The sequence below is a fragment of the Carya illinoinensis genome, chromosome 16, assembly GCF_018687715.1.
Source record: "Carya illinoinensis cultivar Pawnee chromosome 16, C.illinoinensisPawnee_v1, whole genome shotgun sequence".
NCBI lineage: Eukaryota > Viridiplantae > Streptophyta > Magnoliopsida > Fagales > Juglandaceae > Carya > Carya illinoinensis.
The window spans coordinates 1733803-1761484 of record NC_056767.1 but is presented as its reverse complement, the minus strand read 5'-3'; the positions used below and the strand labels follow the sequence as shown (position 1 = coordinate 1761484).

General features: G+C 38.5%; 1 protein-coding gene across 3 annotated transcripts; it reads right to left on the bottom strand.

The window, feature by feature from the left end:
- Positions 1–1012: 1012 nt before the first annotated feature.
- Positions 1013–27682, bottom strand: LOC122299108 (serine/threonine-protein kinase STY17-like). 3 transcript variants are annotated; one of them, XM_043109045.1, is made up of 17 exons: positions 27195–27682; positions 21751–21865; positions 21345–21454; positions 21028–21129; positions 19516–19588; positions 17427–17537; positions 10890–10940; positions 8883–9022; positions 8648–8794; positions 7020–7093; positions 5849–6024; positions 4645–4740; positions 3839–3919; positions 2910–2960; positions 1743–1883; positions 1526–1603; positions 1013–1357 (listed from the first exon to the last, which is right to left on the bottom strand). In XM_043109045.1, exons 1-16 carry the CDS (start codon positions 27377–27379, stop codon positions 1574–1576), a joined length of 1683 nt encoding a protein of 560 aa, XP_042964979.1. In that variant the 5' UTR covers positions 27380–27682; the 3' UTR covers positions 1013–1357; positions 1526–1573. The 3 variants fall into 3 exon arrangements, with proteins under 3 accessions (XP_042964979.1, XP_042964978.1, XP_042964980.1); XM_043109044.1 differs by having other exon boundaries at positions 1013–1603; XM_043109046.1 differs by having other exon boundaries at positions 1013–1603; positions 8648–8755; positions 27195–27680.

Here is a 27682-nt window from a genome sequence, read left to right as displayed (position 1 = left end):
TAAGTACAAGCTATTGATAAAATTGATGTACCGTCATCTTCTTAAAAAAAGAAAGAAAAAAAAGTCTTAATTTTTTTTTTCCCTGAATTTTAAGATTAGAACTAAAAGAAATAGACAAGTAAGGCGAATCTAGTATTTTTCAAACATTAATATTGTCTAAAATAAATAACTTGAACAATTATAAATGTTATGAGGTATACTTCATGCGTTTTTTTTTTTTCTCCCCACTTCAATGATTAAAATTTGGTAAAATACTTCAAGAGATACAAAATCTCTTGTAACTAGCTGTGGTGTTCCCATATTTTATGATCCAACTGCATTACTTAAGATTGGCTAAATGGAACACCCAAAAAGGAAACAGAGAAAACGTCTAAAATTGCTTCTAAGCATTTGCAGGACAGTAGCGGAAGAAAATACATATGATAGAAGAAGAGGAAATAATGACAAAAAGAAGCCAAGATATGGTGAATCTTTTTATTAAAATGCCGAAGTGAAAGGAGAGGAAATGAAGAGGTTTGTTTTGAATAAGAATAAAAGAATTTCAAAAGGATGATCTTCGCCTTTTAATCCAATTGTTTTTGAAAAAAAAGAAAAAGTGACCATTTTTCTTATTCACTCTGTTTCCTTTCCTCCCCATCCTTCACTGAGAGGAACTGAAGAACCAATACAGGATGGTAAAAGGGAATTCTAAGCCTATGGGTCTAGATAAAGATAGCCAATGTAATGGGATCTAGTATCTCTATGTAATGGGTTGAACAAGTTTGATTAAGTTATATGTTGTTTACATTTCTCTGTAGTTTTCTGTGGTTAAATTGATATCTGATTCATACAAAAAACGGAAACAGTAATGTCATCTAACTGACTTAGGCTGATGTTAGTAAATGTTCTCGACCAGGTTTTGTTAGCACCAGTAGATTGGCGCTGCTCATGGCCCCAGCTTTGCTTCTTGTTAGCCAGACAACATGAAGGGCTATCACATCAACTAGCTCAACCAGGTTTTTTCAGGAAAATGTGAATCAACAATGACCGCTGCATGACTAACGATAGATTCATATGTAAAAACTATGCAACTCAGTGATCACTTGGTGGAAAAGAAGTCCTAATTGAGGGAAGAAAATCCACCATTGCATTTGTACAGAGTTTCCTGATGGTGAATCCTGCAGGAACTAAATAACTATACATGCTTTTCAAGATAAAACCAAGTTTACCCATCAAAAGGGTGATAATTGAAAACCTGAACCAATCACATAAAGTATGCATTTGTTCGAGCGGTAGCCATACCAGATCTGCTCGAGAGTATAACCCTTGCTTGAAACAAATTTCACAGTGAAGTTTATCGTGGTGTTACTTGGAGTCCCTGGAGATATTTGAAATACAGATTATGATAATCTCTCCATTTGTCTATCTGAATTTGTATTGGACAGCCTTCTGAATTTTTCAAGTCTCCATTGTACAAAATAACCTCGTATGCATCTGAAGAACATAAATCAGGGGGAAAGAAACAAAAAGAGAGAATATTCCTCACTCAAATGCCTAAAAATGAGCCGCTTTTACAATTGCGTACTGGGAATGTTCAACTGCTGTTTGTTACTTCCGAAGTTTTCTGCAATGACAATTAGAATAAGATCAATTTCTTTTTCCTTTTATATTCAATGAGTATGGAAAGGAGAACCACAGTTGTGGCTTGAGTTGGTTTTCTTTGGCCCCCGGGAAAGGGAGGGGGGGTGTGGATGTTATTGTACCTGAATTTCTTGAAGGAGATTTTCAAGTTCAGCTGTTATCTCAGAGAAGGAAGGCCTATTATCAGAAACTGCTTCCCAACATCTCTGCATTAATTCTAATAGGTTGGGGTGTGCATTCTTTGGAAGATCAGGTCGGAGTCCCTAATAAATTGAATACAGAACATAAATCTTAGGTATAGATAAATTCAGAAGCTTCACTTTTCGCCTCAGGACAAAGTGAGGAATTCGGAGGCAACAAAGCTTTTTCTTTCTAGAAAGCTCAACTAATTTTTTTTTTTTGATAAATAAAAAAAAGCTCAACTAATTATTGGCATAAATTCCCCAACTTTCACAAAACCCCCCCAAAAAAAAAGCACATCAAGAAAAATTTATCCTAACAACATTTAATTCTACCAATCCATTTTCATAAACCCCACTACAAAACACATCACAAAATTTTTACCGAACTTTTAATTTACCTATTCAGTTTCGGAAAATTTAATACAAAACACTTCTTAGATTTACTTTTGTAAGAATACCTAAAGGTAAGATAAATTTCGACTTCCTAAATATACATGCTAACACTTCTGTCACATATAACAAGTACAGAGGCATTAAATTACCATTGTAGTTAAATTTCCATGCTATCCAACAAGAAGCAGAAATCTAACACAATTTTTTCTTCTTCTAACTTTTTTACCTCATCTACAAAGGTATATCCAAATTTATTTTTTCCTACTGTCGAAGGGCTAATAAACCACTAACGACTTAAATATCTGTGCTTTTAGACTCAATATTTTTACAGATACTGATGCAGAAGAGAGCCTGAATGTTACTCAAAAATTCTAATTTGCTAAATCTTAATTAGCCCAATTTGTTTTACTTATACCTACTCTAGACCCTTGAGGTGCATGCTAAGGTTTGTGTACTTTCAGAAGCCATGAGATTTTGCCATGTTATCAAGGTTAACTTCTCTCTTCCTTTTATTTTTATTTTTTGTTTTATTCCTGCTAAACTAATTGTTTTATTTCTACTCATTATCCCTACATCACATACTTGTCAAGGGGAAAAAATAAAAAGATAAAAAAATCACGTGTGAGGGTGTGGTGTAAAGATGATAAGTAGAATTTTTCAATTTAAATTGGATGAACTGTTCGATTTAAAAGAAGTCAATACAAATGTGCAAACCTGTCTCACACCCAAGGCAGCTTGTAGTGGAGTCATGCTATCATATGGAACCTGCCACACAAAAAAAGTTTGATGAATGAGAATTTATCTTGATTTGCACAACGTTCCTTGCTCTAACTTTTTTTTTTTTTTTTTATAAGAATTTATTGGAAAAAAAAGTGCAAATCAGGTATACAAGAGAGATGCCTAAACCGAAAAAGGAAAAAGAAGAAAATCTCAAAAAATGAGTAAAAATGTAAGCAGCCACCCAAAGATAAATTGTTTTGAGGAAAAAAGCTTAATATCTCAAAAAACTTCCCACAATCTTCAAAGTTCCAATTATTTCTTTTTCTCACTTAAAATGCAAATGAAGAAAAATTGAGGCCTTTCTCATTTCTTCTGCAAATCCTTTCCTTCCAGAATAATTATAAAACTGAAATGACCTCCACCAACATACTCTGCGAGGGCCAAACCAAATACAATCATAACTAATGGAGCATCTTTGAGCCAAATATGCTCTATTTCCAGCATGGGAGGACTTGATGAAATCCGGCTGCTCCTCTTCTTGGAGCAAAGCTTTCATTATGGATAGAAAACAGCTGAGATTGATTCTGCCCAATGAAATTGAGCACATGATCCCTTTACTTCTCTCAACTGTTTGGAGAACTAACATGAAATTGAGCACATGATCCCTTTACTTCTCTCAACTGTTTGGAGAACTAACAAACTACCCTCTTACCATTATTACAAAAACCTTCATTTCAACCATAAACTGACTAGAATAACCCTTGATGAATGAGAACAAAACTGATTTAATTGAAAAACAGTGAAAAATCAACAGCTTTGAATCACCATGGTTGTAAGAAGAGAGTTTTTCTTCTGAAACTGAATTCTTTTGGATATAAAAGAAGAAATTGCAAGTTGAGGCTTCTTATAACAATAGAACATGCCTTGGCCGTCACTAGCTCCCACAGGACTATGGCAAAACTGAATACATCTGCTTTCTGATTATATGGCTGGTGATTTATGACCTTGTGAAAAAAGAAACATGGAAATGAGCAGCAGAATGAGATGTAAATAATGAGCGCACACACGTGCATAACATATAAGGACATAAAGAGTGCTAACATACGAATGTAAAATCATTGACATTAAGTTCAGTTTGTTCCAGTACTAAATGAAACCAAGCAAAATAAGTATTTCACTGGTACTGGATAAGGTCTGGCATCAGCTCTGCCACCAGAGCATTTGCAGCAAAGACAGCATGCCTATATTTTTGAAAGCAACATGCCAGCATCTCAAGGGAATCAAGAGTATCCAACATCCTTCCCTTAACAACATGACTTGTCATTAGTTTGCAGAAAAAGGCACAAATAATTAACAAAATATCAATTTTGAGCTTAAAAGCTAATATCATTCTAGGAATAATCCTAAAATGCATGTGAATGAAGTAGGGCAGAGTGGACAGGTCAGCACGGTCCCCATAATCGATGACCAAAAGTAAGATACAGAATCCATCGGCTTATTGTAATTCAAGGACAAACATGAAACTAAGTCATGACAGGAGCATATCGAAAGTCAGGGTATCCAAGTGGGACGAAAGATACTCCTCCATGACAGCTAAAACAATGACTTAAGAGTTGATCATCGGATCCATTACAAAGATCAAAAAATCTAGCACGGATATTTAGACCCAATATTTTAACAATAAAAGCTTAAAAACATAAAGGTAATATCAAGCTTAATTATCACTGACCTCAGGTGCCATCCATCTGTATGTTCCTGTCTCCGCTGTCATTGTTCCCCCTTGAGTTTGGAATCGAGCAACCCCAAAATCTGCCACCTTAATAACCTTGAGACCAAAAAAACAATTTTTTTTCTGTAAAAAAGATCTAAAGCCTTGTCTCTCTTTACCGGACTGGAGTAGAGATGAAAATTAGAGAGCACAATCAATAACAAATCAACAATTTCAACCTGTTTGTATCAAGTCATTATCCCAAGAAATCATAAACAATATGACATCATCAACAGTGTAATAACATATGATGGTGAACAAGGTAACAACCAAAATTCACTTAATTTATTTATTTTTTAATCAGTAAATAAGAATTTTATTGGTGATAATAGGCATAGCCCAAGTACACGGGGCAACCAAGCTTCACTAGATTCATTGCAAGATCTGAGATTTCCACTGGAAAATGGCGCATACCAAAATGCTAATAATACTGATAATCATAATAGTGGCGCCGTAGAAGCTGATTCTATTATTATTAAATTATACTAATCATTTCAAGGCCGGATGCATAACTTTTCAGGCCAAACACCTAACAAAATATGAGTAAGTCATGCCAATAGATTGCAAACAGAATATAAATAATCATTCCTTGTATCATTAGCTAAATTTTTTGATAGGCAATCAACTACTAGATTTTATTACTGAAGACATTTACCAGTGGAACTGAACGTACGGTTAGGGGAAAAATAACCAACATCAAGTTACCAGAGAGTTATGAGAAGTTTTCCCACTGGCTTAAATTGAATGAGAATACCTACTTTGGCATTTGAATATTGTTTGTGAATTGGTATTTTTAAAACATATAATATACATTTGAACCATATAAACAAACTTGTCCAGAAAATCAAATTTGATGTGCCAGAAGCACAAGTCCAACCTCATCAAAACAGTAGCCAAAGATTTCTGGTCATTGATTACACATGCATCAATATAACAGTTAAATACAATACAGAAACAATTTTCATATGTATTAAAGTCCAATAAATATTTTTTTTACTAAGTAATAAATTGAAATCCAATGTATACTTTGGATCATAAATAATTTGAGTAGCTAAGCTTATTTATATTTTTTCAAAGAGATAATTAAATCATTCTGCATTTTATATGCTTTTGAAGCTATTTTAGCTGTCAATCAGTCAAATCAATGATCTTCATAAATTCGTACATTGTGAGTGTCCATTAGCAAATTTGCTGTCTTCAGGTCCCTATGGATTATGTTGTTTTGATGCAAGTACTCCATTCCCTTGCTGACATCAATTGCAAACTTCAAGAGCTGAGGAAGTTCCAAGATGTTATGATTCTTATGCAGGTAATCATACAGACTTCCTCCAGGCATATACTCTGCAAGCAAGATCAGAATCCCACAAGTCAAAGCCAATAACCAAAATCCACAGGTGCAAAACTTCAAAATAGACACTTATTCCAAACAAACACTCGATATAAGAAAAAGAACTGTGAACTCTTAAAAGATAGATACACGTGTGAAATTTTGACATAAAGGTTCAGCCTACATGTCACCACAATTAAATTATAGACTATTGAAACATTTCATGGTTACATTATACATGAGGAAAAGCAAGAGTCAGGGAACCTAGACCATCAAGTGAGTGACAGTAGTGAAAGACATTTAATGTTGCAGGTCATCAGAGAGACATAATACCCAAACAAATTTAGAGTAATTGAAATTAATTTCCTTAAATGTCTAAGTTTGTCTTGATAAATGAATTGAAAAAAAAAAAAGAGCGTCATGAGAGGGACCATAACTTCTTGAGCAAATTATGCTGAAGGAAATTATGATTTGAAAGCTGGAAAATTTTACCAAGTCCTTTCAACTCACTTCAAAAACAACTACCTTTCCACATCTAAATTTGTTCATTTTCTTTTCCTTGCTGTGTCAACAGTAACTTCTGACAGGGCAGTCATAAGCTATGGTGCCCTATCAGAATTTACAGTGGAAGAAACCATTTCTAAAAAGAAAAAAAAAAAAACCTTAGAGCTAAGAAAAATTCTTTTTTTTTTTTTATTTATTTTTTATTTTTTATTTTTTTTTATTGGCACTGGGTGTCTAGAAACAGCATCCTGACTAATCCCAGAGGTGCACAAGCTCTCAGCAAGGAATTTCCCTCAAGTGCACCTCAGGTAATTCAAGGGGAAAATCCCCCAGTCCAAATGGCCCTTAGAGATTGTTTGCACTCAAAGGGATTTGAACCTTAGACCTAGGGAGAGCATACCCCCAAACCCAAGGCCTTTATCACTTGAGCCAACCCTTAAGGTTACTAAGAAAAATACTTATTTATGCCGAATGCAAATATTGGAGTTTCCAATAAAAGCTCTACCTGTTATGATGCACAAATTTGGAGGCTTTGTACATGCACCAATGAATTGAACAACATTTTTGTGCTGGACCTCCCTGCATTCAGATTTAAAAAAAAAAAAAAACAAAGCAAGAAAGGAGAAAAGGAAGCGAGAAAGAGGTATATGACAATGGTGAGCAGTAAACTTGACACTCTACAAGAAGCCAAGAGGACGAAATTAATTTCTTCCCTTGATATCAATAGGAAAAATGGTTATGTCATGTGAATATAATGTAACAGTATGAGGAGGTGAAGCTAAGCTTCTTTAGGATCCTTCTAAGAAATAGAGGTTCACAGTTTGTTCTTTCTGTATCGTCCTCAGCCCAAATGATAACAATCTCTTTCCTTCAAATAGTATTTGGGGGACTGAGTCCCTTTGGAGAGCCCTTTTCTGCATGGACAGTCTCTCTAGGAAAGATCCTCACCATGGATAAATGAAGGAAAAGACAAATTGTAGTGATTCATTGATGATGCATGCATAAGAGGAAGGGGGAGTTCGTTGACCATATTTTACTCTGTTGCAAGATGCATGACTAGTGATTTGTGGAGTGATTGCTTCAAACCGGTTGGTTTGGCTTGGGTCATGTCCAGAAGAGTAGTGGACCCTCTTTAGTCTTGGAGAGGATTAGAAGGAAGCCCATAAATTGCAGCAAGGTGGGAATGGTTAATACTTGCCTAGTATGGTATGTATGGAGGGAAAGGAACGAGAAGAATTTTGAAGATAGTGAAGGAACATTGGGGGAGCTCAAAACTTTGTTTTTTTAATACTCTTTTCCTTTGTTTTAATGGGCTACACTTTTTTTTTTTTTACTTCTACCTTTTCTATACCAGGTAATAAAAGTTCTTACTCAACAAAATGAAATGCATGGGTACATCATCAAAGCCACACGCACACAGAGTAAATGTTAATATTGATGCCTTCTCGCCTGAACATGGAACCAAGCCAATCATACAATAAAAGGATTTGGCAAGCAGACTTTTTAACTTAATTTCTTTTTTTTTTTTTTTATATATCCATGGGTGTCCAGGTCAGCTTACACGCACCTCAACTAATCCCACAGGACCCTGAAGTTAATGGCCAGATAAACCTCCAGTAGCCCTGAGGGGACTTGAACTTTTTAACTTAATTTCTTTCGAGGCTAAAATATAGTTTCTACCCTCTAACTTATACATGTTTTGCCATGCACCATAAACTAACAAAACTGGCATATTTTACCCTCCAATTACCACTTTCATTTAGGTTTGACCAATGGCATAACAAAATCTTGACTGTCAGATCTTAACAGAAGATGCTATTTGATAGTCAATGGTAGTTAGAGGATACAATGAGTCAATTTGGCAGTTTAAGTTGCACATTGCAAAACGCACATTAGTTAGAAGGTGGAAAGTGTATTTTCCCCTTCTTTCTAATTATCTAAACTAGCCAAAGAATCTTGGGAAGTAAGCAAGGGAAGGTTCAATGTAAATAGAATAAGCAAAAAAAAATATCATGTAAGCTAGGGCAAAAAACATTTTCATGACTTTCTTAGCAAAATATACCTGAAAAAACAATCAGTTCTGAATGTAAAACATATAATGAACAATATAGTAACTCCTGCTGAACTATTCACCTTAGAATTGCCACTTCATGATCAAACTCATCCTCCAGAGCATTATTCAAATGTTCAGATTTAAGAATCTTAACAGCAACATCTTCACTAAGATAAACTCCATGATACCTTAAGATGAACCACAAAAGAATGGTGAGAGACATAACTCTGAAAAAAAAGGGAAAGGAATAGTGAGCGGCATAAAAGGTGGACAATTAAGAGGGCAGTCGTCCAGCAGAACCAAAACGCAACTTACAGATCTCCACAAGAACCAGATGCAATTCTTTCTCCTATCGTCAATGATTTTGTATCTATTTCCCAATCTCCAGAGTTTGCTTCTGTTGACAATGCTTTTTCCACAGCTGAATGAGAATCTGAAGATTGTGACCACGATCCCTATATTTTCACAAAAGGGTGTTAATTGCTCTTTTATTGGTGTTCATTCTTCACTCACTGAGAAGAAAAAGATTAAGCGAGATAGCAATAGAATTGCTCTGGTGGATCCAGGCATTGACATCACAACTAAACTAAACATCTATTAATGGTGGAGAGATCTGTGCAGTAACTTAAGAACATCAATGTAGTTCCAAAAGACAGACATGAACCATCACACCCATATTGACCCCATCACGAGCTTTATAAGACATGTGGATGCGTTGGTGGGCAGAAGTAATAGTCGGGTCATGCATTTGAAAGCAAATACAGAATATTAAGAAGCCATCCCCCAACCACTAGACCAAGATCGGTAAATCTTTTATAAGATATAAGCATGAAAAGACGGTGACATGCTTCAAAGCAAAAAGTGATTCAAAATCATGTGATTCAACATAAAAGCAGGTCATTAAAAAAAATGAAAAACAGGTACCCACTATATCCATATCTAAGGCAGGTTCAGGAGAACATCGTCTGAAGTCATTATCACTTCTTTTTCCCTTTATTTGCCTACAAAATGCAGCAAAAGACAACTCCTAAGACCCGTCACTTCACATAGCTGTTTTAGCACAACATGACATAGTCAAGATTATGGGTACTGACTACTGAAAACTTGAGTGGTCAAAATTCCCTGAGTGAAACATCACCTCCATTTCTTCTACTCACGGTTGGGAAGTCAAAACTGTTCTCATTCTTCAACTTATTCCACTCTTTTAGGCTGAGTAGAAGTGGCGAGAATAAAATATGGCGACTCATGCAAAAATCAGAAGTTTGAAGTTGGAACTGACTGTCAAGCTATCCACGATGGTCCTCCTTTTCCAAACAAGACTCCTTCACGGGTTGCCTCTCTTTAGTGGACAACGGCTTTAGGAAAGATCTAAACCTCGGACAATTGAAGATAGAAGCATGCCATAATGATGGATTGGTATTGTATGTGCAAGAAGAGGGTGAATCAACTGACCACTATCTACTTCATTGTAACGTACCCATAAAAGATCTCTTTTCGAGATACAGTGGGTTAGCCCCAAAAGTTGGACTAACTAATGGGTTCGAGGGGAAAGAGAGGTAGCCACTGTAGATCAGAAGTTTGGCAGATGGCTTCTTTATAAGTAATGCAGTGCATTTGGGAGCAATTCAATGCTCGCAACCTTGACATTTGAGAAAGGATAGTGTTAGAGTTATAGAAACTATTTTGCTCAAACATTCTATACTTTGGTGAGGACTCAAGCCATCTATGCCTTTTCTACGTACTTAGACTTTCTACATTCTTGTTTCTGCCCTCAACCCTAGGAAAGTGCTCACTCTTGTATATTTTCCATGTACTTGGGTTGAATCCTTTTGCGCTTTAAAAATTTTTTGACTGACTTGTAAAAAAAAATCAATCCATGGATCTAATACTTCGGCATACCTGCATCCATCTCCTAATCCTTTTTATGAATAGACAAGTCTTTTTAAAAAGATACACAAGATGTGCAACCATAATGCGCACCTATACCTCATTCCTATGAAGATCAGCAGAAAATTAGCAATTGTGAGAGATATTATGGGACCTTCTAAAGAAAAATAGTATATCTAGAACTAATAGACCTGGGGAAGGCCTCTAAGTTGGAGCATTTTAGCTACTTTTCTAAAGGGCAGTACAAACTCCTTTCCAAGAATCATGTGAACAGTAATGTCCACATACACTTGATAGTTACTGGTTATCTGGTTTTATGATCTCAAAACGCACACTACAAATCCATAGCCATAAAGGACCATACTTCAAGGATATGATTTGAACGTCAAAAGAATCCATAAATATAGATTATGATCACAATAAAATATAAACTACCTCGCTTCCAGCAACTGCTGTTTCCATAGCTTTATACAAACCATCTGTATCCTGATCACAACATTGCAAAGTCATCAACATTTGGACTCAGCATAAAACCCTGTAATAAAAGAAATATAATCCCGATGCACCTTAATATATTACAAGTTCACTTGCCTGGGATAAGCCACAATTTGTCTAACTCAACCAATTTGAAACATAAACGTGATAGACATATCAAATGCAAAGGCTTGAAACATTTTTTTTTTTATATAAGTAAAAATCTTATATATATCAATAAGAGTAACCAAGTACACTAGACGTATACAAGAAAATGCCTAGCCCATACTAGAGAGTCCCTAATGACCCAAAAAGCCTGTAAAAACTACCCAAAATACACCAAGCCCAAATTGGAATGTAACACACCTCCCTAACCCCAGCCCTTGCTTCCTGTAAAACTAATCCTCTACCCAACAATACCCACTACAAGAACATCTTCACAATGCCCTCCCTTTAGTCTTCCCTCGACTTGAACTACCTCCCTTAGCATCGTACTTGATTGCCCATGAAAGACTTGAAACATTTTGGCTAAAAATATAAATTCTGTACCATTAATGTCATAAAAGTTCACCTAAATATTCACCAAACTTTAACCAGCTTTTTTTTCTTTCTCTTTCTCTCTCCGTACATCCATGGATGATCTTTTCTAGTGTTACACTGGAATCTCCATCCCCTTAAGCTTGGGTCTGCTACAGTCTCTAGTTTAAGATGGGTTACTCTAAACATGTTTTTATAGAAAACAAAGTCTTTATTTTAGCATTAGAGGGGGGGAACTTCCTTAGTATTACAGAAAGAAGCAGAAAGGTGACGAAGGAGTTGGTCTTCAGCCTTTCTTGTGCTCATTGGATGGCTAACATGGTGGAAGAATGTTATCTTTCGATGGGGAGAAGGGATTTCTTCAAGTCTTTTCGGATTGGTTCTTTGGCTGTGGTTGCTCATAGAAGATCTAATGCCTTTGGACAGTTCTTGGAAGTTATGGAATATGGTGATAATGGCCGCCGAGGCATGCTGGTGTTTCCAGCAGGGAAGGAAGGTTATGGGTGGAAGACTTTATCCTTGGAGCTGAAGCATGCTCTGGCAGGTTTTTCTAAGGCTCCAGTGGTGGTTAAGGGTGGTGGGAAGGGGAAAGAAATGGGAGGGCAAACCAGGACGTATGCTGAGGCTGCTAGGGGAGGTGAAGCAAGTAGTAGGGTGGCAGTGCAGGGAGGCAACGTGCAGATTTTGTATAACGTGGAAAAAGAGAAAAATAAGGGGGTTGCAGGAGAGTGTCATAGGGTTGCAGGAGAGTGTCATATGGCAGGGAGAGTTGGTAGAGGACAAGTCAATGACTTAGGTGTAGTTAGTCTGCCCGAGAACTGCGTAGGGGAAAGGGAGGGGCAGAACATCCTTTTTGGTATGAAAGTGGAACTGGCTGGAGTGAAGGAGGAATTGGCTGGGGTAAAGAGGACTATTGAGTCACTCATAGGAAAGGTGGACTGGGATTTATTTCTTAAAAGGAATTTGGGTCTGAAAAATAAAGGGGCTCCGAAACCCAGGATGAATAAAGGTAAAATCAAGTTGGGAATGGATTTGGGCCGGTCACGCCAAGCCCATCCAAAGCTGAAATGGAGAATCAAGATGAATGGGCCAGCCCTGGAGAAGGCCCAGCCCGATAAGGAGGCCACTGGGCTATTGACCCAAAAACAGCCCATCGGCAGTGGAGAGCTGCACTCACCACCGCCGGCACCGGCACCTCAACAGCGGCATCCCAACGCAGGTAGCTCGTCGTCGGTAGGATCAGAGGCTGGCTGTGCCGTCGGCAGCCCAGTAACCGAAGAATATCGGCGTGCAGAGGCCTTGAAGCTGGATCCGGCGTCATCGGGAGGAGATCTGAGCAGAGGGGTGGCACAGAAAGGGGCGACGGTCAGGTCTGGGCTGTCTCCTCCCATCGCGGTGGCGATGGCGACGTCGCCGGCGCCGGAATCTTCAGAACAGGGGCTGGTTTGCACAGAGGATGCGACTGAAGAGCAGCGGGTTGGGCTAGTAACATGTGAGGACTCACAGAACACGCCGGCGGTACTTTCTGGGCTGCCGGAAGTCTGCTCCGATGCTCAGAATCCGGCAAGTTCACCGGAATCTGTTTTAGAAGCTAAAAAATTCCTTCCGTTGGTTGGCAACTGTGTGGAAACAGTGGATAAACTAGAGGAAAGTGAAAGGGAAGGGGCTATGGTAATATGTGAGTGTCCAAGTGGAACGGAGATGAGGGAGGAAATGGGGGAGGGTACTGTGAAAGTCAGCTGCTGTGTTGAGGGTACAGAACCTACTCCTCTGAATTCATTTCATCCGAGGGGGTCAGAGTGGGTAATTCAAACTGCCTTGGAACTAAAACACATTGTTGGGATTAAATGTGTGGGGTTCGAAAATGAGTTTTTGGCACTTCTCACAGCCATGGAAGCTAGTCATTCACAAACCACAGAAGATCCCTCAATTGGGCTGGAAAAGAAAAAAGAAAGAGAACTAAAGAGGCTTACGTGGGCAATGAACGACGAGGGAGGGGAGCGGAGCTCTAGCCGAGGACGCTCCAAAGGAAGGGCAGCGATAGTTCCGATATGAAACCAAAAATCATCTCTTGGAACGTAAGGGGGTTGAATGAGCAGGCCAAACGGCTCCAAGTTAGGAACTTACTTCGTCAATGGCAAGGTGATATCATTTGCTTACAAGAAACCAAACTAGAATTAATTACATGGAGATTAGTCCGAAGCCTATGGAGAGGACATCATGTTGGGTGGTCTTATTTACCATCCAAAGGAGCATCGGGGGGTGTTCTCATCATGTTTGACAAAAGGGTGGTGGAAAGATTAGAGGATTGTGTGGGTGATTTCTCTGTGGCGTGTTCCTTTAGGAAAATAGAATATGGATTCCGATGGGCATTTGTAGGGGTTTATGGTCCTAACATTGATGCAGAAAGAACAGCAGTGTGGGAGGAACTGGCTGGAATTCTTAGTTGGTGGGAGCTGCCAAGTTGTTTAGGGGGGTACTTCAATGTATCACGCTTCCCAAGTGAAAGGTCAGGTACATCCTGCATCACACCCGCTATGAGTGATTTTTCTGACTTTATTTCAGAACAGGCACTTATGGATATCCCACTTACGGGAGGATCTTTTACTTGGTCCAACACTCGAGAAATACCATCTTGGTCAAGAATTGATAGATTCTTGCTCACTTGTGATTGGGAGCTACATTATCCTGATGTAACCCAAAGACGTCTACATAGAGTGTGCTCAGATCATTTCCCTATCCTCTTGGACTGTGGAGGCATTCAAGGAGGCAGAAGGTATTTTAAATTTGAGAATATGTGGCTAAAATCTGATGGTTTTGTAGACAGGGTCAGACAATGGTGGTCCTCTTACGTGTTCCAAGGCTCTCCGAGCTATATTTTGGCAAGAAAATTGAAAGCACTGAAACAAGATTTGAAGCTATGGAATGAACAAGTGTTTGGTAATGTGCTTTCACAGCAACGATCCCTTATGGAGGAATTACAAGGCCTAGAGGGGGAAGAGGAGGCAAGAGTTCTCACTGAAGCAGAAAAAACTCGCAAGAGTCAGGTAGTCACGGATCTTGAACGAGCTTTATTGATGGAGGAGATATCTTGGAGACAGAAATCCAGAGCACTATGGCTTAAGGAGGGGGATAGGTGTACGAAGTTCTTTCATAGGGTGGCTAATTCACATCGGAGGAACAACACCATCGACACATTGATGGTGGATGGAGTAGTCTCTTCGGATCAAGCAAGCATCAAGGACCACATTGCACAGTATTTTGAACACTTACTAGTCGAACAACAACAATTGAGACCTACAGTTGATGGGTTATCTTTCTCAACAATAGATCAACAGTCTTTAGAGCGGCTTGAGAGACCTTTTGACGAAGAAGAAGTACACACAATTATCCGAAGAATGGCTAGTGATAAGGCCCCAGGTCCTGATGGTTTTACTATGGGCTTTTTCCAAACTTGTTGGGAGGTGATCAAGGGTGACCTCATGCAGGTGTTTCAAGAATTCTATAATTATGCCAGCTTTGAAAAAAGTCTCAATGCCACTTTTATAGCACTTATCCCAAAAAAGGCAGGGTCAACAGATGTTCGAGACTACCGTCCTATTAGTTTGATAACTGGGGTCTACAAGATTATCTCCAAAGTACTAGCGAATCGTTTGAGTATGGTAATGGAGAGATTAATATCAAAGCCACAAAATGCATTTGTCAAAGGCCGTCAAATTCTAGATTCGGTTCTTATTGCAAACGAAGTGCTAGATGGAAGACTCAAAGCCCGTGAGCCTGGGTTGATCTGCAAACTAGACATGGAAAAAGCCTATGATCATGTTAACTGGAAATTCTTGCTTTACTTACTGGCAAGATGTGGCTTTGGAGAGAAATGGCTGAAATGGGTGGAGTTTTGCATTTCAACAGCTCGCTTCTCTATCTTGGTAAATGGTTCACCGGTGGGTTTCTTTGACTCTTCATGTGGTTTGAGACAGGGAGATCCGCTCTCTCCGCTACTCTTTCTTTTTGTCATGGAAGCTCTCAGTAAGATGATTGAAGGGCTTGTGGAAGCGGGACACCTCTATGGGTTCTCAGTGGGGAATGGTTCTAATTACATCTCCCATTTGTTGTTTGCTGATGACACTCTCATTTTCTGTGGAGCACATCTTGGGCACATACAATCTTTGAGGGCGTTACTTCTCTGTTTTGAAGCAGTATCAGGCTTGAAGGTAAATCTATCTAAGTCTGAGTTGGTACCGGTGGGGAATGTTCCTGAAGTGGCGGGTTTTGCTGCTCTATTGCAATGTAAGGTCTCTTGTCTACCCTTGCAGTATCTTGGTTTACCCTTGGGCGCCAGTTTCAAATCTAAACAGATTTGGAATGTTGTGATTGAAAAAATGGAACGAAGGTTGGCGTCGTGGAAGAGGTTGTATTTATCTAAAGGTGGTAGACTCACACTGATTAAAACTACCTTAGCCAACCTCCCCACATACTTTATGTCCTTATACCCGCTTCCAACGAAGATTGCCAATCGTCTTGAGAAACTACAGCGTGATTTCTTGTGGAGTGGTTGGGGGGAGGAGTTCAAATTCCATTTGGTTAATTGGTCAAAGGTCTGTACCCCGTTTTCTGGGGGTGGTTTGGGGTTGCGAAGCTTGACGGAGTTCAACAAAGCCCTATTGGGGAAATGGTTGTGGCGGTACCAACAAGAAAGTGAGGCTTTGTGGAAGTCGGTTATAGCTGAACGTGTTGGGGAGGCATGGGGTGGTTGGTGTTCAAATGAGGTTCGTGGACCACATGGGGTGGGTTTGTGGAAGAACATTAGGAACGGTTGGGAGACCTTCAAGAGACATACTCATATTGTAGTGGGGGATGGATCGAGAGTTAGATTCTGGCATGACAAATGGTGTGGTGAACGGAGCCTCAAAGACAACTTCCCCGCCATATTCGAGCTAGCACGAGTTAAGGATGCAGCAGTAGCGGACTTGCTGGTTTTCTCTAATGGCGTCCCTCATTGGAATGTGGAATTTTCTAGGGCAGCACAAGATTGGGAGTTGGAGGTTATCACTGAATTCTATGCAACACTGTATTCAATACGCATGACAGAGGGCTCCATGGATAGGACATTGTGGAGTCCCTCAAAGAAAGGTAAATTTACAGTCAGATCGTTTCACAAAGTTTTATCCAGCCCAGGCATGCTCAATTTCCCTTGGAAAAGCATTTGGCAGACTAAAGCTCCTTCAAAAGCAGCGTTCTTTGTGTGGACAGCAGCATTAGGTAAAATTCTCACTACAGATAACCTAAGAAGACGTCGAGTAATGGTAATGGATTGGTGTTGTATGTGCAAGAAAGATGGGGAATCAGTCGATCATCTGTTTCTACATTGTGAGGTGGCTAGGACCATGTGGGCAGATTTCTTTACGAGTCTTGGAGTAGCATGGGTCATGCCCAGTAGATTGGTGGATTTTCTAGCCTGCTGGAGAGGACTTCGAGGAGATTCAAGGGTGGCAGCAATATGGAAAATGGTACCCATATGCATGTGTTGGTGCATATGGCAAGAGAGAAATGACAGAAGCTTTGAAGACCATGAGAGAACATTGGGGGAGCTGAAAGTTTTTTTCTTCAAAACTTTGTTTTCTTGGGTGGGAGCCATTGTATGTAATGGACTAAATGTCCATGACTTTCTTGTTTCGGTTGTAACTAGATAGGTATCTTTCAAGTATATGCCCTATGTACTTGGGATTTGCCTTTTATGATGAATAAAACTTCTTGATTACCGATCAAAAAAAAAAAAAAAAGTTCACCTAAACTAAAAACATCATAACCGATAAAATTAGAGTATTTCGATAGAAGAAGCCACAAAGGAAAGTGATAGAAGTATAAGCAATCGAAATGTATATTAAAATATCATTGGCTAACAAAAGTCCTGAAAGACAGAGCAAAGTGAGAGATAATAAAACAATAAGAATGATGAAGTACCTCATCATGCCACCCATCCACCACAAATACATCCAGGGAGTAGCCATCAGTTGTTGAGAACACGTGTGCTTCACGGATGTTCAATCCTATATCCGAAAGCAATGTAGAGAGCTAGACAAAAATAACACCAGATTATAAAACTCAGTCGTCCTGATATTTTCTCCTGGTTTTAGTTCTCATGGTCTTTTCAACCCTTGAAGGGCAACGGTGTCTGTTCGAAATAGGATGGCTATTAGTTTAACTTAATGCTATACACTTGTATTTTCATGAAAGAAAGATTTTTCATGTTAGTCAGTATGAAATAATTTGCATTTAGGTGGAATTGAATTCATAGTTAAGATACTACTAAGTCCAAGTAATCATTTGGTGTGGACGCCATAATGAACCAAGCCTTTCTATTATTACAACATTTTTTACAAGATAAGTGTTATCAATGACCAGAAAGACATTATCCAAGTACAAAGGGAGTATACATGATAGACATCTAAACAGAAAAAGTAAAGGATAAAAGAAAATCCAGAAAGGTAAAGTTAGAGGAACATAGGTGGGCTGCCATCTAATGGTAAAGTACATTGAGAAAGTAAGCCTTAATGCCCTCTACATCCATGGTGCCGTCTTCAAAACTTCGGAAATCTCAAAACGAATTTGACAACTGCACAACCACTGGACATTGTCCAAATCCATCCTCCGTACTTTTGCACTTTAAATTTCCTTCCACCACTAATTCCTTAAATACCCTTGTTGCTTAGACTAGTCACTCGAGATTTTCCCGATTCTAGAACCATCTCTGCATATAACTTGAAAGTGCAATTTCACCGATGAAGGGCCAACCATGACAGGTACCATTGTACCAGAGTACCTACTGGAGTTAGCAGTCAAGACCCCTTGTCAAGCATCGTGTCAAGGCAAATAGTCTTTAAGCATGCTCCATGGAGCTAGATAACATTCATGAGCATTTGATCATCATCATATAGCTAGGTATGCTCTGTTTCCAATGTTTGAGGCTTTTACAAATTCCATCCTTTAACTAAATGCAAGGGTCCCCCAGGGCCAGCAACCATTCTATGAAGATTGCCATCGAGCTATTGTTCTAATGACCTTCCTATTCCTTTCAAAGACATGTAAATCAGAGACCCCATCCTCTCCACCTTCAACTCAAACACCTTGGGTATAAACAATTTGATAACCAATGTTTTCCTAAGTACTAACAACCCAATCAAAGATTAATATGATGTTGTGTGACACTAACTCCAGTGAACAAGGATATACATAGCTGGAGCTATTGATTCAATAAAGCAAGAGAGAAAGAGAGAGGTTGACTAACATTGTCCTCAAATTAGAGAATAAAATCCAGACTGAAATTTTGTTGCAAAACTGTAGTACAATCTATTGCCAATTGAATTTGGATTGAAAGGAATCCCCCCGCCAACCCCTTCCATAAAAAAAAATTAAAAAAATTAAAAGAAAAGAACAGGGGATAGAGGTTAGCTGTGGATTAAATCCTTATTTCTTTTATTACAGCATTGTAAAGAGATAAAATCCTGCATTGACTTTGGATATCTCCATAGGATCTACATTTATGCTCTCCTTTCAAAAAGAATTACTTTTAGTGCCATATAAGAGTTGCATTAAAAACAAGCACATTAAGGTAATGGAAGAGATGCATCAATAAGTAGAATCACTACAGTACATGTATACTGAACCCACCAGAATGCCACCCTAACATTTAAAAGGTTTCAACATTAGAAGAGCAGACCTCAGTGAACTCAGTTTATCATCTCAAACTTTGGAAGTATGCCTACAACCGAAGATTATTTGTTTCTGCAGATGTCAGAGGAAAACAATTGCCATTTCTTTTGTTTTCTTTTTTTAAGGTTTTTGAGGGGTGACTTTAGGGGTATCCAACATCAACATTCACTAGTGCAATAAAATGTGGTGTATGAATCTGAACGACAGTGTTGCATAAGCATTATTAGTTCTTGGAAGTATAAGACCAGGACAGCGATGAAATAAATTGACAGTAGATCCCAAAATAGTATTATGAATTTTGGTAGTTTAAAAATTAGTACACTTCTTCTCAAAAACATACCTGACTAAGAAGCTTGGGCTTGTCAATGGTCGAAAATATTACTTCATGTATATGAACATGTGGAAGTTCCTGCCTGCATTGTATTTCACCAATGGTCAACTTAATTTACCAGTAGATGCTACATGAGTGTGTGATACTGTAACCGTACAGCCAAAGTTTCAGCTCCAAATTAATAGCAGAAATACTTCTACCACAGAATAATCAAGAGAAGTTAATTCAGAAATAACTTGATAAAGGATTATGGGTGAGATGTATGTATATATACCTTCATCACACCATAAAGGAACATAAGGCTGTGATATTCATGAAAGACACGTATCCTGGCTTTTTTATGCATTAGATATAAATGTAAAGGTTCATAAACATAGTACTGTCTACTCAATTTAAATATCAGTGCAAGAGGTGCTAATTCACTACTTGAAAGCATTTGTCAGAAAATGCAGTTGTACTTTCTCAAATTACATTGAGATTTCAATGAATGAATCTATAGAACTCAGTTATGGAAGACTTTATTTTTGTGGGCCATGGCTTTAGAGTTCAATGGTCTCAGCTTCCATGATTTCCTTGTAACTTTTTCTAGCTCTTAAAATGGTGTATGCACATGTATACTCCCAGTGTACCTGGCTTACGCCTTCTTTTCATTAATAAAGTTTAATATTACTTATAAAAAAGAAATCTATAGAACTCAGAACATTAAGTCTGTGCATAGTATATGCTCTCACAGAAATGAATTAGAAAAGAAATTCATCCTCATGTTAAAAGGTACATAACCATAAGAACCTATATTCTAAATTCTTCTTCCCATGCATTATTCAACTTTTCCAACTATGTTTTCATTAACATTTCGCCTTTAATTAGTTGTTGCTACTAGACAATAAAATTTAAAAGTAAAATTTCTTAATACAAAAATTCAAAGACGTAAGTCTTCAGATCAAAGCATTGCATATGCAACATATATATGATGGAAAAATATACACACTCATCTCTTGTGTTACAGAGATAGAGTGAGAGAGAGGGAGGATATCAAAAACAAATTCAATTAAACAATCCAACCATATCTGTATCTGATACAGCTTCTAATTTGAAGTATCCATGCTTCCCAGGACAGAGCACTTCTCTCCCAACCCCCACCACCCAGGGAGTTGTAATTGCTTCACTAGAAGTGTATGCACAAAACATAAAAGGTGAATGAACTAAACATGTACCATTATTACACCTTTATTATCTGGCTACTATCTTCTTCACCTGTCAATGCTTCAATATTACTTTTCATTCCAGATAATAATGGTCACTGATTAAAGAAAACTAATTATCCATATTACAACAGCATATTCAACACTATCAAAATAGTATGTATTAAAACAACTGTACACACAGAGATTAAACATTTACTATTTTGAAAGTGGGAGATTTTTGTTATCTATACTTAGGTTAGTGAATAGAAGCAGCACTTCTAAAAATTAGGGAAGAAAATAGAAACAGAATAAATGCTAATAAAAATTGCTCAGGTACCTTCTGGAAAAGTTATCCGTAGATCTGGAATTTCTTCTAGCATCCAACTTTAGGTGCTCAAGCCCAGGGCAAGGTTCAAATTCAATAGCACAATCTCTGCTCCTAGTTACAGAAATGGCATAACTATGTAACCGAGGATAAAAAATGAAACACTTGAAAATAAAGCTAATCAATGGAACCCCTACAGTAACACAAATGATGAGAAATGTTGCCATCTTTTCATTGAGTTATGGAAAGGAGTTTTGGTTTTGGGGGGGGGGGGGGGGGCGCGGGAGAGGACTGCCAGCATGAACATAAGACCAGTATAGATGGAATACCTCTTTTCTGATGGCACCACTCCACTAGCAGCATCACAAGATGACCTCGAGTTAGAGAAAGAACTTACAAATTGCGGGTCATCATCACCATCTGTTGTACCACAAGTATTCTACCCAGAAAGAACAAAAGAAAATACAAATGAAGACATATAGAAGAATATATATATATATTCATAGGATTAAAAATTGGCTCAAAACAAAAAAGAAGAGAATACTGAAGCTAATATTATAATTTATAATAGCATGCATATGTTCAATGTCCGAACACTTTATTTTGCATACGAAAAAGCATCAAAAGAAATCAGCTTCTTTCTCTCACTCAAATCAAATTTAGTACTCAAATTCTGAAAGTATTTGAACCAAATGAAGGGTTTTATTTTATCGGTAAACCAAATGAAGGTTTTACCTCCAAGAAACGGATGTTATAAACAGGTCGCTTCTTTGGGTCTGTTGCCAATAGAAGAATCTTTTGATGTAACAGAACATCTTCCACTCTATCCATATTTACATCAAGTCCATAACTGAAAAAAAAAAAAGAAAATGTAAAGCTATAAGTTCATCACCATGCAAGAAAAAGACTTTTACCCAACATAACTAATAATCAATTGACTACTACATATTCAAACTACTGTCACAAAAATTTACTTGAATTGAAGAAAATGTTAAAAAGAAAAATGTTCATTCATGTTAACACGCAACTGGGCTCCTTTCCATAGTTTGGTTATTTTATGGGCTGATTAGATATAAACCCATTTTGAGAGAGAGAAGCTTTTAGATAGTGAAGGGACCTGTTAAATGGTCCACGAGTTTCAGAAAGATGTTAAAACTGAGAGAAATTGCTAGAATATCGCAAAAGACAAAGGTGGAATAGTGATTAATACATTTTAATGGCATGCCATTTCACACCCTAAATGTCCCCTGGTCTTGAACTTTGGATAGAGGATAATGAATTTATACAACCCTCCCAGCTAATTCCAAAGTGCCAAGAGTTCATAACAATCATTGAAGTTTCCTACCAGCAGGATCAAATAATTTTAAACTTTATGTGGAGATACAGAGTATTTTGATTGAGAATATTTTCCCAGCCATTGGCAGGGGCAAGGAAAACAGTGTTCTTGCTGCCATCAAAGTCGGGATTTTAAACTGAATAAACCCTGGATGCTATCAGAGGGAAACTTCCTTGAGCTCCCTGAAGAAACATTATCTGGTCCCCAATGAATATCCAAAGGCATGCATCTATTCTGAAGGTATATTTGTACAAAATAAAAGTAATTCATTTAGAGTTATAATGGAAATATTCCTTGCATGTTTTAAGTGATTTAGAAAAAGGGGTCCCTTGTACTGTGGATTTTCAAAATGTATGCCAATGAGAGTTTTATGGCTGTGTTTGATTCTTAGAAGAAATTTTTGCTCTGATTCTGAGTGAAATTGTGATATTACAAAAATGGAGGTAAAAACTTTGAAACCTATTGCTTGAAATTGCTTGGGAGCAACTATACCATATCTGGTTGCAGGGAAATGTTTTATTTTTTTCTTTTTGATAAGTAGAAATTTTATGGATAAAAAATTAGGCATAGCTCAAGTACATAGAAACTATACAAGAGAATTGTTGCAGAGAAATGTTCACAACCTCCCAAAATGATTTTAAAGATGAGAGAGCATCTCTAATGCCATTGTTGCAGATGCAACTGCAAGTGCCAGCATAGCAAGTTAAAATAAAGTGCAAGACTCTGCCCATAACAGACTGAGATGCATCAATCAGAACATTTCTTTTGATTAGCTGTTGTATAAAAAAACTCGGTTGTTTGTGTTAGTATTTTTCCGCTTGTCAATAGCACACTATTATTTAGGTGTTTCTTGTTGGAAACCTCCCAAGTGTGAATTGCCCACGTGATCATGCAGCCTCCCACCGTCCAAGAGAAGCTTCCCACTAGTCTTAGATGGTTGATGCAGCCCCTCAATAGTCAAGGATAGCTGCTGGAAATTTCTTGGTTGTCAACTATGGTGGCTACGTTAGGTAGACTTCTCCTATAAAAGGAGATCATTTGTAATGGTGTAAACCATCCTCACTGATGTGAGCGATCAAGGCTGAGGGCGAAATATAGGCTCTGGGGAAACCCAGAACAGAGGGCATTTTGAGATATAGAGAGTTTGTTTATGAGTGTTTGTAATTTTGTACAAACATATTGAAAATACTGAGTTTCCACTTCGGTGGACGTAGGTAAGTTGTCGAACCACTTAAATATTGTTTCTCTATCGTCTTTTGTGATTTTTAGATAGGCTAAAGGCGCAACAATTGGTATCAAAGCTTTGGTTTCGTGTTGTCCAGAAAAAATCAAATTGATCGAAAGCAACTTTTGATCACACAATGATGTTCCTTGCGTCAAGACGAATCAGTTGCCGCAAACGGCATCAAAAATGGATGTTGGAGGAGTCTGTACGCGCCCCTAGAAGTCGGGAGAGTGCACAGATGCGCCTCAGTCACACCAGAGGAAGAAGACGAGTGGGTAACACGCGCCCACGCACCCCACTTGCGGCGGGAGGAAGAAAACACATGGGGGACACTCGCTCATGCGCCTTGCTGCCGCATGTGTAAGCCACGCGCCAAATGATCTAGACCGTCCATTTTTCAGATCTTTGTTGGTCTAGATCTAAGCCATTCGAATGCCGATTTCAACGATCAAATGGTGCTTTCTAACTATTTGGATAATTCCGGACTCATCCGTACGGTAGGAATATTGAGATTCACCATCGGTACTTTCGATCTGAACTGTCCATGAGTTACAGATCCTTTTGAGCTTGATCTATGCCATTTGGAGTCCAATTGCAATGATCAAATAATGCTGACAAACTATTTGGATCATTCCGGACTCATCTATGCGGTGGGAATGTTAAGATTCGCCATCGATACTTTCGATCTGAACCATCCGTAAGTTACAGATCATTTTGGGCTAGATCTAAGCCATTCGGAGTCAGATTTCAACAATCAAACAGTGCTGACAAGCTATTTGGATCAATCCAGACTCATCTATACCGTGGGAATATTGAGATTCACCATCGGTACTTTCAATCTGAATTGTCCATAAGTTACAGATCATTGTGGGCTTGATCTACACCAGTTGGAGTCTAATTGCGATGATCAAATAGTGCTGACCAATTATTTAGATCATTTCGGACTCATCTGTATGGTGGGAATGTCGAGATTTGCCATCGATACTTTCAATCTGAACCATCCATAGTTGCAGATCATTTTGGGCTTGATCTACGCCATTTGCAGTCCAATTGCGATGATCAAATAGTGCTGACAAACTATTTGGATCATTCCAGACTCATCTGTACGGTGAGAATGTTGAGATTCGCCATTGGTACTTTCAATCTGGACCGTTCAAATTTTAGTTCAGTTGTGGGCTTGATCTCAGCCAGTTGGAGTCGTGCCAGACTCATTTATTTTGGACTTGATCTCAGCCAGTTGGAGTCATGCAAGACTCATTTGTTTTTGGCTTGATCGCAGCCAGTTGGAGTCTTGATGAACTTATTTGTTTTGGGCTTGATCTCAGCCAGTTGGAGTCATGTAGGACTCATGTTTTGGGCTTCATCTCAGCCAGATGGAGTCGTGCCAGACTCATTGGTTTTGGACTTGATGTCAGCCAGTTGGAGTCCAATGTTGCCAGACTCATTTCTTTTGGACTTGATTTAAGCCAGTTGGGATCGTGAAGTTTGAGGAGCAAATTTCAGATAATTGGACAATGCTCATTAACTTGTTATATTGGCAGGTTTATTAAGAGGAGAACCGCAACGGATCTTATTGTGGCTTTCTTTGAAAAGCCAGTTGCAAATAACAAAGAGCAGATGAAGAAATTGTTCAACTTCAAAAAGGCAGAAGATACTTTTGTTGCCCATTAGTATTTGGCGTTGTAGTCAAAAAATTTGGAGGTCATGAGAATGACTATGAGTAATTCTATAAAGAAGTCGAAGTTGAAATTTCATAATGTAAGAGATCTTATCCTAGATGAGGAGGTGCACAGAAGAGATTCTTGCAAAATCTTGAGTTTGTTGGTCCTGAATGTTGATAATCAGGGCAGAAGCTTGGATTAGTCAAAGTCCATGAATAAGGGCAGAGGCAAGTCAAGATCTGGACAACAGATGACTCGCTAGGAATTGTGGCAAGATAGGCCACAAGAGACTACTAAAATCAGGAGAAAATTGAGAATGATCATGTGAATATGGTGACTGAAGAAATACATGACGATGTATTTCTTGCAGTGCACGAGGTTGTTAAAGACAGATTGAAGACAACAATTATTCAGTAGTGTTTTCTCAAAAGGACGAGGAAGGTCACGAATGATTCATTGGTCTTGGCTCGTGGTAATGGTCGTGTGAATTAGATGAAAAAATAAAATGAAGTCAGTTTTACTTTTCCTCATCTAAACATGATGAAATCTCCCTAGACCACGACATGAAGAAAATGTGTGAGGGATGGGAACAGAACCTCAGATGTTCCAGGAATATCTACACCTAAAGTTGATAATTGCATGACTCCTAAGACGATCAGACCTCCATATTGATTACTACCTTAAACTATATCCTGTTGAATGAAGGTAGTGAACTATGGTATGAAAAAAAATCTTGCAAGAATGAAGATTATGCAAGTTGAAGTTAGTAGAGACTGCACACAAGATGGACACATCGACTGAAGACAGCAGCAGGATGATGAGTCAGTTACCCATATTAGAGAAGGAGACCTCAGCAACAGGTTCTCTGATATGTGTCAAGGTCCGTGCGAGACCATTGATTCCCAGTGCAGTGGGAGATGTGTTGCCCTATATAGATGTGTTGATTAAGGGCACTGTATGTGATGAACTAAAGTTATGCATCACTTTAGTTAGTCTTCTAACTTGAAACATGAGCTGTAAAATTGCAGAGATGATAAGGGATCATGCTGGAGATAAAGGTTGGCATGTTGAGAACCAGTCTCCAAGTTGCATATTGGTGTGATTGTAGGATTATGGAGCCTGGTTTGAAAGCTATAAAGGCACTAGGTAGATTGTTCGCTTGACTGTGGCTCGAGCGAAGCTCGGCTTGCTCAAGGTGTACATGAGTGCGGACTCATGGACTCGAGCGAAAGAAGAATCATAGAGAGTTGAGATTGTGCAGCAAAGCACTTGTAAATCTCCTCTGAAGAAAATCTCTTACAAGCTCCATGGATGTAGACAATGTTAATGCATTTGGAGAGGCATCAGGACATGCATTTTGAGAGATAGAGAGCTTATTTATGAGTGTTTATAATTTTATACAAACATATTAAAAATACTGAGTTCCCGCTTCAGTAGACGTAGACAAATTGCCGAACCACTTAAATATTATCTCTTTATCGTCTTGTGTGATTTTTGAATAGGCCAGAGGCGCAACATTTCTCATGCATATAGAAGTACCTAGGCTTTGCCTATTTATATGAATATAATTTCTTGATTACCTATCCCAAAAAAAAAAAAAATGTATTAGGTGCTCACCTTATGTAACTACAGCTTTCTAGCTGTATGTTCTTCCCTTCTTCAGGGAGAAGTATATCATTGTCAGATAACAGAGAATAAGGAAACTTTTTTTGTTAAGTAAAGCCAAAAATTGCCAGGAATAGGTTTATGATACTGGAAACAAACACATGCTCGTGATCTGCAGCAACTCAATGAAATCAATGATGTAACAAACAATCGAGATTCGTGACTATAAGTCTTCCGTGACAACTTTCCAACATGAAAGTCACTCGAAAACGAAGAATAGTAATATAAAAACATATAATTAAAGACAAAATAAAAAATAAAACTGAATTCAGAAGCAATCGGATTGGGGTACCTAGAAGGCAACCGATTAAAGTGAGCGTCCAAGAGTTCGCGATAGTCAGGATTAGAGATGACCTCTTCGTGTTGACTCTCGACCAACCGGTTGTACACGTCGCTCCGTACATCGTAGCCACTAAAACCGCCGGCAAAGAAGGGAGGCGGCGACGAGCTCTCTCCCGTGCCTTCGATCAAATCCATGCGGATTATCGTCGGTGTATGTGAAGCTAGTAACCGAGAATCATGGCAAGAAAAGCGAAAAGACAACAGAAAAAACGAACGAGAAGAAAGTGAAGTGCAATTTGCAAAGCTCCGGAAATTAGGAGTAGCAGAGGATCTTTGACTACAGTTGAAGAATCTAAAAACTGAGTACACACGGGTGGGACTCTGGAAGAGAGGCTTTTGGAGATTTTAAGGAGTACGGAGGGTACTTTCGTCAGAAATCAATTGCAGAGACAACCTGACGGAGGATGTCACTGTGAACTTGAAGATGGTGAGAAAAGG

What these genes read in the sequence shown, in the direction of transcription:
- LOC122299108 (XM_043109044.1), bottom strand. Translation starts at nt 27,379, where the DNA reads ATGGATTTGATCGAAGGCACGGGAGAGAGCTCGTCGCCGCCTCCCTTC. An exon ending in ATAACATCCGTTTCTTGGAG is followed by an intron (nt 21,455 to 21,750) that starts GTAAAACCTTCA and finishes CTTTCTGGGTAG; the next exon opens with AATACTTGTGGTACAACAGA. An exon ending in CTGCCTTGGGTGTGAGACAG is followed by an intron (nt 1,884 to 2,909) that starts GTTTGCACATTT and finishes TCAATTTATTAG; the next exon opens with GGACTCCGACCTGATCTTCC.